Source organism: Cynocephalus volans, chromosome 14 (assembly GCF_027409185.1).
Source record: "Cynocephalus volans isolate mCynVol1 chromosome 14, mCynVol1.pri, whole genome shotgun sequence".
NCBI lineage: Eukaryota > Metazoa > Chordata > Mammalia > Dermoptera > Cynocephalidae > Cynocephalus > Cynocephalus volans.
In genome coordinates this window covers 94,061,989-94,074,778 of record NC_084473.1, presented here as the reverse complement: position 1 = coordinate 94,074,778, position 12,790 = coordinate 94,061,989, and the positions used below count along the sequence as shown (strand labels likewise).

At 46.6% G+C, this 12,790-nt stretch overlaps 1 protein-coding gene across 1 annotated transcript; it reads left to right on the top strand.

Moving 5' to 3' along the window:
* Positions 1–1,452: 1,452 nt before the first annotated feature.
* Positions 1,453–10,303, top strand: IL1RL1 (interleukin 1 receptor like 1). Its single transcript, XM_063078973.1, is given in 7 exon segments — positions 1,453–1,542; positions 5,512–5,720; positions 6,757–6,931; positions 7,029–7,191; positions 8,596–8,667; positions 9,913–10,054; positions 10,144–10,303. Coding segments are annotated over 7 exon segments (1,011 nt in total).
* Positions 10,304–12,790: the final 2,487 nt, after the last annotated feature.

The following is a 12,790-nucleotide window of genomic DNA, read 5'->3' as shown; positions in this document are numbered from 1 at the left end:
TACACACCAAGGCTGCCTACACTGGCTGAGCCTCCCTAACTAGCATCTGCCAGATGAGGGGTCAATAAATATCTAGAAGGGCAGCATCAAGGCCCTATGATTTCAAGATCACTTAGAGCTAAAGGTATCATAACATCAAGGAGATAAACAGTAAGCATGGTTCATTATTCAGCTTGAGAAACTGATGTTAAAAGAGGGGAAGATTATTTGATTACTTTCTTACAAGGGATTATTCAATGTTATCCTTCTGTTTAAATATTTACATACCAAGGCCAAGAATGCTTAGAACGTGAAACACCAACATTTTTGAACAAGTCATGGATTTTGATTAAAAATAAAGTTTCAGAGTGGGTGGAGTGGTGAATTGCAGGATGCCTTTGAGTGTTTCCCCTTTAAAATAAAAGAGAGAGTGTGTCTACGTGAGTCCTCTACAAGGAGGGAGTGGTGGGCTGGAAACTGTTCTTTGCTCCTCAGTGATTTGGAGGCCATTCCCTTCTGTCCTTCAGTTTAGGCAAGTAAGTATCAATTACTTATCTAAAGTTTGTAATAAGAAAAGTATCAATCATTCATGTTTAGAGGAAATGTGTTTCTTGAAATATATTAAAGATTGTTGTGTTTATTCTTAAACATTTGTAAATTTCTATACTGGTTCCATCCCTCCCCTGACTTCTTAAGAAAAAAAGATATAGTAAATTATTCTTTTGCTGAAAGAAAAAAGAAAAGTATTTAGTTATTCACAGACCTTCAAATATTCTTAGAAAGGCTTTGATGACTCTTGGAGACAAGCTGAGGCAGGGACAAAGTTTTAAGGATTTGGGGTGGAGTGTAGGGAAATTACTTGGCTAATGCTTTAGTCCTGACTTTCCTTTATTCCTTAGTTGCTTTGTGATGACTATTTGCACGTGTGTCTGGGTGTGAGTTATCTAGTGTGCACACTGCCGCCAGCATGTGTGGCTGTCTGTGGTTTTATATGATATTGCATTTCCTAGAGTTTACTGAAACTTATGGTTTTAATTTTTTTTCAAAACTAGAAAGTCATTTTTCCCCCTCTTAATTTAGCCTCTTTTAGGACATTCTCATGAGACTGGTAACATATAACTGTGAAATAGTATGAACATCATGAAGGCTGTGTGGCCCGAAGGTCCAGTAGGAATAAATGCAGTGTTGCATGTCTGAAACCTACTGTTATGTGCATTTGGACTTCATACATATGTGCTGATTGATTAATTCCACTGGGTGGTGTTGAGCAAGTAAAAATCATGGCTAATAAATATCTTGCTTGTGTTTTGTATGACATTTTTCAGCAGAGATTCTGACTACCCTTCCTGACCATAAGTCTGGGCAGCAGCAACAGCCACCCAGTGGAGGCCTTCGCCATCACATGTCACTGATTCATCCGGAGTAATCTCAACAATCAGTTACCAACACTTGCTCTTGAGGGATAAGCAGAGAATGGGGCTTTGGATCTTGGCAATTCTGACAGTTCTCATACATTCCACAGCAGCTGCATATAGTAAGCGTTGCTTTTAGACTAAAATCTAAGTTGCTTAAAATTAAGTAATTTAAAGAACATTAACCTTGTTTTAAACTGGTTGCTTCCAATTGTTCCAGCTGAATTGTAAACTGGGAAAAAAAAATTTTTTTTTTTTTTTTTGGCTCTACAGTCATTCTTCAGAAGAAATTCTTCAGAAATAAATGTGGCGCTCTGCGGTGATGTCTGGAATCCTGCTCACAGCGCCAATTGTCTAGCTCTTAATCCTGTTCATGACGCCAATTGTAAAGCTACTCGACCATGCCAATTGTCGGGCTCTTTTACCTGATGGTAATCCTGCACCGACTGGGCCGATTGTCAAGCTAAGGCTGGGTCTGGAGCCCACAGACTCCCCAAGCCTGTTCACAGACTGGGTCACAAACCCTTCATATGCCAGGCTGGGTCACCAGACCTCACACACACCAGGTTGGGTCACCAGACCCCTTTGTAGAGCTCTGCTAAGCTATGGCTAATGTCTGGAATCCTGTTGACATCATCAATTGTAGTGCTCTTATCCTGTTCATGACGCCAATTGTCTAGCTACATGACCACGCTAGTTGTTGGGCCCTTTTACCTGCCGGTAATCCTGCTGACTGGGCCAATTGTCGAGCTAGGGCTGGGTCTGGAGCTCACGGATCCCTCAAGCCCATTCACAGACTGGGTCACAAACCCTTCACATGTCAGGCTGGGTCACCAGACCCCTTACATGCAGGTCTATGAGCTAGGTAACCGGCCAAAAATCCTTGGAGCCGCAGGTTGGAAAGCATGGCTGCGCCAGGCAGATGCCTGAGGCAGACGCCCACCCTCCTGCTTCACTAAAACTCCTCTCTCTCCCCCTCTCCTCCCTCCCTCTCTCTCTCTCCCCAAAGAACACAAGAATAGCAACAAAACTAAAAAGATACATTGGCGCGCGCGCACACACACACACACACACACACACACACACACACAATTTGCTTACAAAGGATGTGCTAAGACCATACCCAACTGGACCTGAGGCAAGGGCCCTGACCAAACTATTCTGTTTCCCAACAATCCACCCCTTCAGGGTCCTCACCATGCAATCTATGCATTCAGAATCTTCCCTGATGTTCCCGTAGTGAGGATAAATGACCCTTACATTTACATACTACACATTCCATCCCAGTCCCAAAAGTCTTAGCTTGTTGCAGCACCAACTCAAAAGTCCAAAGTCCAAAGTGTCCTCTGAGACCAAAGGCAAAAGTCGATCCAGCTGTGAAACTGTAAATAGTCAAAAACAAGTTTATCTACTTCCAAGATACAATGGGACAGACATTGGGTACACATTCCCATTCCAGAAGGGAGGAATAGAAAGGAAAAACAGTCCCCAAACAAATCCAAAACCCAAACAGGGCAAATGTTTAGCACACTGGGGCACCTGAACCCCTAAAGTGTTGGGCAACCTCACTCCTACAGCTCCGCCAGGTACAGACCATTGAGCTGTCCTGGTGCCTGCAGCTTTTCCAAGCTGGCCCTGCACACTGCCAGCAGCCCCACGGTTCTGGGCTCCTGGTGACAGTCCTGCCATCCTGGCTCCACTAGACATTTCCTCAGTGGGGGTTCTTTGTGGGGTCTCCACACCACTTTTCTGCTCTGCATTCCTCCGTGGATGACCTCCACAGGGGCTCCACCCCTGCAGCAAGTCTCTGCCTGAGTCCCCCAACTTTTTCATACATCTTCCGAAATCTAGGTGGAGGCTGCCACTCCACTGCTCTAATGTACTGCTGGCCTGCAAACTTACAACGTGAATGCCAGCAAGGTTTTTGGCTTTTTTTCTTCAGAGGTGCTGAGGCAGGATTGCTCCAGCCAGAGCGGCTGGGATGCAGGGAGTAGTTTGCTGAGGGCAATGACACTCAGGTCTGTCCTCCAGAACAAACTCAGTTCTCCTAGGATGGGAGGGGTGCCTCCCAAACTTCTCAAACACCCTGAGGGCCTGTAATGGGTGGGGCACCCATCCAGACTTCTCAAATGTGCTTTTTCCTCCATTGTCTTGGCTCTTAGCCTCTGGCTGTCTCAGTCCAAGATAATGTCTTTAGCAAGCAGTTTATCTGCTTCACCCTTGCATTTTTCTCCTCCTCTCCACTTTTCTACTGCATGGCCAGGCTGCAAATATTCCAAATCTGTATGCTCTGCTTCCCTTTTACATTCTGGCTTTTGAATTACTTCAATCAGCTCAGCTTACACTGGCTTCTCACTCAGTCTCAGGCAGTTCAGCAGCAGTTGCCCACACAGTTCAAACAGCTGCATTTGCCCAGTCCATCAAGGAGTGGCTGCCCTGCCCCTGTGCAAATCCACAGCCATTCTGCAGCTGCTGCCTCAGAGGCAGGTGCATAGTTAATAGAGACTAACTTTTCCACCTTTTCACCAGGTGAAAACATGCTTGAAATTCTGCAGGGGCTCCCATCGTCGGGTCATCTGCCCATCTGTATGTGGCACTCTTTTCTCAGGTTTTACAGCACCCAGCTAGCCATTAGGTTTAAGTGGCACCCTCCAAGGCTTTTGCCTTCAGACAAATGCAACTTGCGTTTACTACATAGTCTCTAGAGCATGCACGTTACACCATCCACCCCTAGGTCTCATAGCTGGAGCTGCCAGGGGCTCTCCCTGTTTCTGCTGCTTTACTGTCTCAATTTCTCATGCACAACAGGTTGTGCCTGGAGACACATGATTTCCCCCAACTCACCACTGGGTTGGTCGTCTTCCCTGGTGTGAGAAGCAGGTGTGGCCAGTCGCTGCATGTCATCCTCCAGGACATTTATCCATGCTTCCAACAACTCTGCTTTCTGCCATAAATCTCGATCAGTTTGCAGTGCAGTGAGCAATAGCCAGGCTCTGGTCAGCAGAAAAGTGGCCACCGGGCACCACATGCTCAAGGATAGCCACATTTCCTCCTTCTTCCAAGGGGTTTCGGCTCCTGTACCTGCTCAGAATCCTGTCACAGACTATGCCAATGTGTCGCTCTTAATCCTGCTGACTACGCCAGTTGTGGCACTCTGCAGCAATGTCTGGAATCCTGCTCATAGTGCCAATTGTCTGGCTCTTAATCCTGTTTGTAATGACAATTGTAAAGCTACTTGACCATGCCAGTTGTTGGGCTCTTTTACCTGCTGGTAATCTTGCACTGACTGGGCCAATTGTTTTGCTAAGGCTGGGTCTGGAGCCCACAGACCCCACAAACCTGTTCACAGACTTGGTCACAAACTCTTCATATGCCAGGCTGGGTCACCAGACCTCTTACATGCAGGTCTATGAGCTAGGTAACTGGCCAAAAGGTCCTTGGAAGCCACAAGTTGGAAAGCATGGCTGTGCAGGGTGGATTCCCGAGGCAGATGCCCACCCGCAGATGCCCACCCGCCTGCTTCACTAAAACTCCTCTCTCCCTCTCCCTCTCTCTCTCTCTCTCTCCTTCTCCCCAAAGAATACAAGAATAGCCACAAAACTAAAAAGATACCTTGGAGCACATGTGCGCTAACTACACACACACACACACACACACACACACACACACACACACACGCACACAATTTGCTTACAAAGATTGTGCTAAAACCACACCCAACTGGACCTGAGGTGAAGGCCCTGACCAAACTATTCTATTTTCCCAACAATAAATATATCATAATTATAGTTTTACATACTCAAATATGTCAAAATTTAACACGTACCTGCAGGCAGGAGTTGTTTAAGGCATTGTTGCCTGACACAGGATTTGTTTAGGTAGACATGCCTGCTTTTCCACTGGAGCTGTGTTGGGGATTTAGCTCCAAATTAACTCATTAATCTGTGGTACCCAGAGAACATTTCATAAAAGATCTTAATTATTTACTCATTTTTTCTCAAAGTATCACAATATATACCCATTTCTAAATTTAATCCTAGAAGGAAATCTTAAGAATATAGGAATTATTATCTTCATATATAATCATTTCAGTATCATATTTATATTTTTTTATTTGCAGCTAAACCATTATGGGCCTGGAAATGAGGCTTTGATTGTGAGATGTCCTAGACAAGGAAGATCTCGTTACCCTGTGGATTGGTATTACTCAAAAACAAATGAAAGTATTCCCACCCAGAAAAGAAATCATGTATTTGCCTCAGGGGAACATCTTAAGTTTCTACCAGCCAAAGTCAATGACTCTGGGATTTATATTTGCATTGTCAGAAGGTATTATCCAGAAGTCACTGTTGTCTTTGAGCTGACTCCCTTTCTTTAATGGCCAATAGTCTGCTTTCCCTTTCCTTCCTTTCCTAGTCCTTTCTGGAACAGTTTAATTTATAAAGTGATTTGAATAAAAGAGTACTTCTAGGAATATCATCAGATTGGGGTTTAGTTAGTTATGAGCTAACTACTGGGATTTATAATTGCAGGGATAAATTTGTTGCCCAATTAGGAAAAGACCTGGCTTTCCTAGTGGCCAAGAAAACCAAGAGTAATTGCTCACTTTTGGCTGGAAGTCATGACAAACCAGCACAAAAACCAGTGACCTAGACATGTGGCATCAGGGAGGTCTAAGGTGGATGAAACAGAGAGGTCACCATGGCTTCCAGCCTTAGAGTTAGGCTACAGGGCGTTACATGAGACGGTGTGCTCACGAATGACTTGCTCTCTATATAAAGTCTTAACCGTTCTGATTTTGTGCCTGTATTTGCTACCTGCAAAATGTCAGATGAACTACATCAAAAGGCAGAATGTATGTAGTCAGGTATCTGGGTTCTGAGGCCAGACAGGTGTCAGTTTCAAATTTGTGCCCTGTCACTAGGTAGCTGTGGGATGCTGGAAGGTTACTTCTCTGCCCCTCAGTTTTCTCATCTGTAAAATACATGTAATAATATAACCCCAAAGCCTTGTGAGAATAAGATGAGGTAATGTATGAGAAGTGCTCACCACTGTGACTGGTACATGGTAAATTCTCAGTAAATACTAATTATCTTTATTATACTGGAATTGTGGCATTACAGAACATCTAATGCATGAAAAAATGGTGCAGTCATTTTTAGAGCTACCGTTGGGGTTGTGTTTTATCTCAAGGGAAACGAAGAAGTATTTCAAACTCCAGATTGTAATGATTATTTTAAAATAAGAAGGAACCACTATATATCAAGTGTTTTAAGAATAACAATATTAAGTAAGGGCTAAAGTTGGATTAAGTTATTTCATAATGTTAAGTGAGTCTTTTTGCTTGTCTGACTTATTTTAATAGTCCCACCCTCAATCGTACTGGACACGCATATGTCACCATACATAAGAAACAACCAGATTGCAACATTCCAGATTATTTGATATTTTCAGCAGTATTTGGATCAGAAAAAAATTCCAAAATATATTGTCCTACAATTGAGCGCTATAATTGGACAGCACCTGTTGAGTGGTTTAAGGTAAAAGGAAATTTGGGGGGAAATCGATAAAAAGTACACAATTAAAATAGATGCACAGGAAGAATTACTAAAAAGGGAATGGGATTTTTCATTTCAGAATTGTCAAGCTCTTCAAGGACAGAGGTTCAGGGCACACAGGTCATTTTTGGTAGTTGACAATATGACAAGTGATGACAAGGGTGACTACACCTATAAATTCACACGCAATGAAAATGGAGCCAGTTAAACTGTGACAGCCACCAGGTCATTCGCAGTGAACAGTAAGATACTAACTTTAACAAAACACAGTATTTGTAAACAGACAAAGTGGAAAGAGTTGTGCCTTCTGGGTGAGTTTTCTGCACTTCTCTCTGGTACTGGATCCTGCCCCATCTTGTCTTACGTGTTCTCTATCTACTATGACACAAGGAGGTTTTCTGAGTGCACTATCAAATTATAAGAAGTCTTAGGGGGAGATTCCACCATCAACCCAAAGCCATATCTATTCTTTCTTTTGTGACTTAATTTTCCAAAGATATGGCTACTATCTGAATGCTAACATGATTTACATATTTTTTTTAAAGGCAATACAACTATTTGGAGGACAAGAGTAACTTTTCTTTACCCAATTTGGTGTCAGAGATTCTGTAAATAAAGGAAAAAAACCCAGAATTTAATCTTTAATATAATGCCTTGGATTAGAAGTTTAAAGAGCAGATTTATAATGGGGCACATAAATGATGTTGAGCGGTTTTCAGTCCTGGTTTGCAATGCTTTTGACATCACCAGTGACCTCAAATAGGTCATTTAGTTCTATAAAACTTTTTTCAAATTTATTTATAAAAGTCCCTTTAGGGGAAAGACTTTACAGTCATAGCTTATCAAATCTACAAAAAGTTGGGGTCTCCTCAGCACAGCTTGCTGTGTACATGTAGATGACGTAGCACCTTTGCATGTGGCAATTTTCTTAGGGCACAGCAATATGGGAGAAAAGTTTTTCTGTCTGAGGGTTTTCAATGCTGCATTGCTGCAAAATAAGCATCAGCAGACCACACGCTATTAGTGCCTCTCCCTGTCTAACATCAGCCCCTGCGGTGGTCCTTAATCACACTATCCTGAAATGAAAGAGCATCCATGGGTGCAGGTGTACGGCCACGCTCCAGAAGGCCACCTTCTCTGCCACTCAGCCTCAGTGGCCACAGGAAGTACAATTCTCCAAGGGGAGAAGACCTTCTGTGCTGAGGATGGGCCACAGTGGTGGGCACTGTGATCTCATGCATTTATCATTTTCATGGGCCTTTTGAAATCTTCTTGCCTGTAGTTTTAGGCTTATTTTGTAGAATTGTGGTTTTCTAACAATTACAGGTTCATGAAATTCACTTAATGGGTTGGACCAGCATTTGTTTTAATGACATAGAAGAGAAAAGAGAAGAGAAAATATCAAAGAGCAACATAGGGAGTAAGAGAAAGTATTATTTAAATGTTTTTTTGTTTTGTGCGTGTGTGTGTGTGTGTGTGTGTGTGTGTGTGTGTGTGTGTGTGTGTGTGTGTGTGTTGCCCTGGGTTATTGTCAAAACATTTTGAGAAACTTCCTGTGAAGTAAAATAAAAATATGAAAATACAAGCTTTATATTGATGACCATCCAGTGCTTTCCTGATATTTGAAACCTCTTTTTGTCTTTAAGATGAGCAAGGCTTTTCTCTGTTTCCAATAATTATAGCCCCTCCACACAATGAAACAAAGGAAATAGAAATCGGTAAGAAAACTTTGAGATTGCTGTAACATTTACCTGGAAAATCCTTCTGTGTGACCCGAGGTCTGAATTCTCCTAGTGGGGGTCAGGCATTTAACACAGCGGACCTTGGGGATTAAATGAACTGCTACTGGTGGAAGCACCTGTGGCAGACACTTGATAACATTGGGGACCGCTTCTCACTTTTATCCAGGAGGTGGATGTTTTCACTTTACTCTTTAGGAAACTGAGACTCAAAGATGCTCAAGGACATGACCGAGGTCGTGCATAATACATGATAGAAGAAGGGCGAGAATCTGGACTCTGGCTCTTTCCATGTCTGCCTTTCCTGCTTCCCACTAGAAGTGGGAAACAATCCAAAGTTCTTGGCATGTAAAGCAAGTCCCCTCACGACCCTCCCTCATGGCTCACCTGCAGCATTAACCCTCCACGGTCACTGCCTCCTGTTTTGCTCACGGTACTGCTCACATTCTTCCCTACTTTTGCCTGTGCTGTCCCCTCCTCCTCTCTCCAGACTAAGCTCAAATATCACCTCGTCCGTGACATCCCCCGTCCCCCACTCCACCTCCTTCCCTGCCAGAGAGCATGATCAGAGCCTCCATGGGATCAAGTATGTGCATGTGCTGCGTGACAGCCACGCTCCCTGCAGTCGCTCCCTCTGTGTCCCCATGCCACTCTGTTAGTCTTCCTGTTACAACCCGAGAACACCTTGTGTTCTGATCATTTGTTTACAGCACGGCCACCGCCCCGGAGGCTCCAAGTTCCTCTTCCCTCCCCAGATGCCTGATTCTTCACAGGACTCCTGACAGGAATGACGGACAGGCTCAGTAAGGGACAGTTGAATGCTTGCCCAAGGCACAAAAGCTGCCATTAGGCTCTCAGTTCTGAAAGAAGGAGTCTCAAGTTCAAGGAGCTGGGACGGAGAACTGTAGATCCTGGAAGCTGAAGTGCTGGGGTGGTAGCCAGGTCCTGACTACCCAAAGGTAGCTTATGGCGAGATGAAGAGTTCGGTAGGAGGAGAAAGGCGTGGAGAGAGCAGCTACACAGACACTGCAATTTCCAGGAAAGGGGAATCCCACATTAAAATGTGGGGTTGGGGAAGCCGGAGTCATTTGCCTCCCTAGTCCCCCCTGCAGGCGGGACTTCAGCAAGTTTCTTCACACCAAATGAAACTAAGCACTTGCAGAATTTCATTTCATTGGTGATTTATTCTTCCTTTCTTTCTGTCTTTATCTATTTTGCGTCTAGGAAAAACGGCAACCATAGTTTGCTCTGCTTGCTTTGGGAAAGGCACTCAGTTCTTGGCGGCTGTCCTGTGGCAGGTTAATGGAAGCAAGGTCAGGGACTTCGGTGACGCAAGAATTCAGGAGGAAGAAGGTCAAAAGCGAAGGTATGTGTAGACTGGAGCTAAAGCATCCCCTGCTGCTCCCACACGATTGGCACCTGCAGAGCACTCATAGTAACGCGTGGACCTCTCAGTTCCAGCAATGACATGATGTGTCTAAACACGGTTCTGAGAATAGGCGCTGTGAAGGACGAGGATTTATCACTGAAGTATGACTGCGTGGCCCTGAATCTGCACGGCGTGAGACGGCACAGCCTCAGACTCAGGAGGAGAGACCCAAGTAAGGAGTGTTGACACTTCGCTCCCTGGGTCGGCTGGATCAGCTGTGGGATCAGGTCATTTTCTAGGAGAACAATGTGTCGAACTTTGACTCGGGGGGACTCATGAAGACATGCAAGTGGCCTGTCTCTTAAAACGTGCAGCCCTCTTGGGGACCCTGACTGTGTCCTCCTCCTCCTGCTCTTCACCTCCTTCCTCCTCCTGCTCTTCACATCCATCCTCCTCCTGCTGCTCTTCATCTCCATCCTCCTCCTCCTGCTCCTCACCTCCATCCTCCTGCAGCTCTTCACCTCCATCCGCCTCCTGCTCTTCACCTCCATCCTTCATCTTCCATTATCCTCCTGCGATTTACCTCCCTCCTCCTCCTCCTGCTCTTCACCTCGATCCTGCTCCTCCTCCTGCTCTTCACCCCCACCCTCCTCCTCCTCCTGCTATTCACCTCCATCCTCCTCCAGCACTTCACCTCCATCCTCCTCCTCCTGCAGCTCTTCTCCTCCATCTTTCATCCTCCATTCTCCTCCTGCTCTTCACCTCCATCATCCTCCTGCTCTTCACTTCCATCCTTCTCCTGCTCTTCCCCTCCATTATCCTCCTGTTCTTCACCTCCATCCTCCTCCCCCTCCTGCTCTTCACCTCCACCCTCCTCTTCCTCCTGCTCTCCACCTCCACCCTCCTCCTCCTCCTGCTCTTCACCTAAATCCTCCTCCAGCTCTTCACCTCCATCCTCCTCCTCCTGCTGCTCTTCTCCTCCATCCTTCATCCTCAATTCTCCTCCTGCTCTTCACCTCCATCCTTCTCCTTGTCTTCACCTCCATCATCCTCCTGCTCTTCACCTCTATCGTCCTCCTCGTCATGCTCTTCACCTCCATCCTCCTCCTCCTTGTGGTCTTCACCTTCATCCTCCATCCTCCACCCCCTCCTGCTCTTCACTTCCATCCTCCTCCTCCTGGTACTCTTCAACTCCATCCTTCATCCTCCATACTCCTCCTGCTCTTCACGTCCATCCTCCATCCCGTCCTGCTCTTCATATCCATCCTCCTCCTCCTCCTGCTCTTCACCTCCATCCTCCTCCTCCTTGTGCTCTTCACCTCCGTCCTTCATCCTCCATTTTCCTCCTGCTCTTTACCTCCGTCCTCCGCCTCCTCCTGCTCTTCACCTCCACCCACCTCCTGCTCTTGATCTCACCTCCGTCCTCCTTCTCCTGGCGCTCCTCACCTGCATCCTTCATCCTCCTCCCCTCCTCTGTTCACCTCCATCCTCCTCCGGCTCTTCACCTCCATTCTCCTCCTCCCGGTGCTCTTCACCTCCATCCTCCATTCTCCTCCTGTTCTTCACCTCCATCCTCCTCCTCCTCCTGCTCTTCACCTCCATGCTCCTTCTCCTCCTGCTCTTCACCTCCATCCTCCATCCTCCTTCCCCTCCTGCTCTTCACCTCCATCTTCCTCCACCTCCTGCTCTTCATGTCCATCCACCTCCTCCTTCAGCTCTTCACCTCCATACTCCTCCCCCTCCTGCTGTTCCTATCCATCCTCCTCCGCCTCCTGCTCTTGACCTCCAACGTCCTCCTCCTGCTCTTCAACTCCATCATCCTCCTCTTCTTCATCTCCTTCCTTCCCCTCCTCCTCTTCACCTCCATCCCCCTCTTCTTTGTGCTCTTCACCTCAATCCTTCATCCTCCATGCTCCTCCTGCTCTTCACCTCCATTTTCCTCCCCCTCCGGCTCTTCATATACATCCTCCTCCAGCTCTTCAGTTCAGTCCTCCTCCCCCTCCTGCTCTTCAAATTCATCCTCCTCCCCTTCCTGCTCTTCAGCTCCATCCTCCTCCTCCTGCTGCTCTTCACCTCGATCCTTCATCCTACATTCTCCTCCTGCTTTTCACCTCCATCCTCCTCCTGCTCTGCACCTCCATCCTCTTCCTCCTCCTGATCTTCACCTCCATCCTCCTCCCCCTCCTGCTCTCCACCTCCATCCTCCTCTTCCTGCTCTTCACCTCCATCCTCCTCCCCCTCCGGCTCTCCACCTCCATCCTACTCCTCCTCCTGCTCTTCACCTACATCCCCCTCCAGCTCTTCACCTCCATCCTCGTCCCCCCCTGCTCTCCACCTCCACCCTCCTGTTCCTCCTGCTCTCCAACTCCATCCCCCTCCTCCTTCTGCTCTTCACCTCCATCCTCCTCCTCCTCCTGCTCTCCACCTCCACCCTCCTCTTCCTCCTGCTCTCCACCTCCACCCTCCTCCTCCTCCTGCTCTTCACCTCAATCCTCCTCCAGCTCTTCACCTCCATCCTCCTCCTCCTGCTGCTCTTCTCCTCCATCCTTCATCCTCCATTCTCCTCCTGCTCTTCACCTCCATCATCCTCCTGCTCTTCACTTCCATCCTTCTCCTGCTCTTCCCCTCCATTATCCTCCTGCTCTTCACCTCCATCCTCCTCCTCCTGGTGCTTTTCACCGCCATCCTTCATCCTACATTCTCCTCCTGCTCTTCACCTCCATCCTTCTCCTG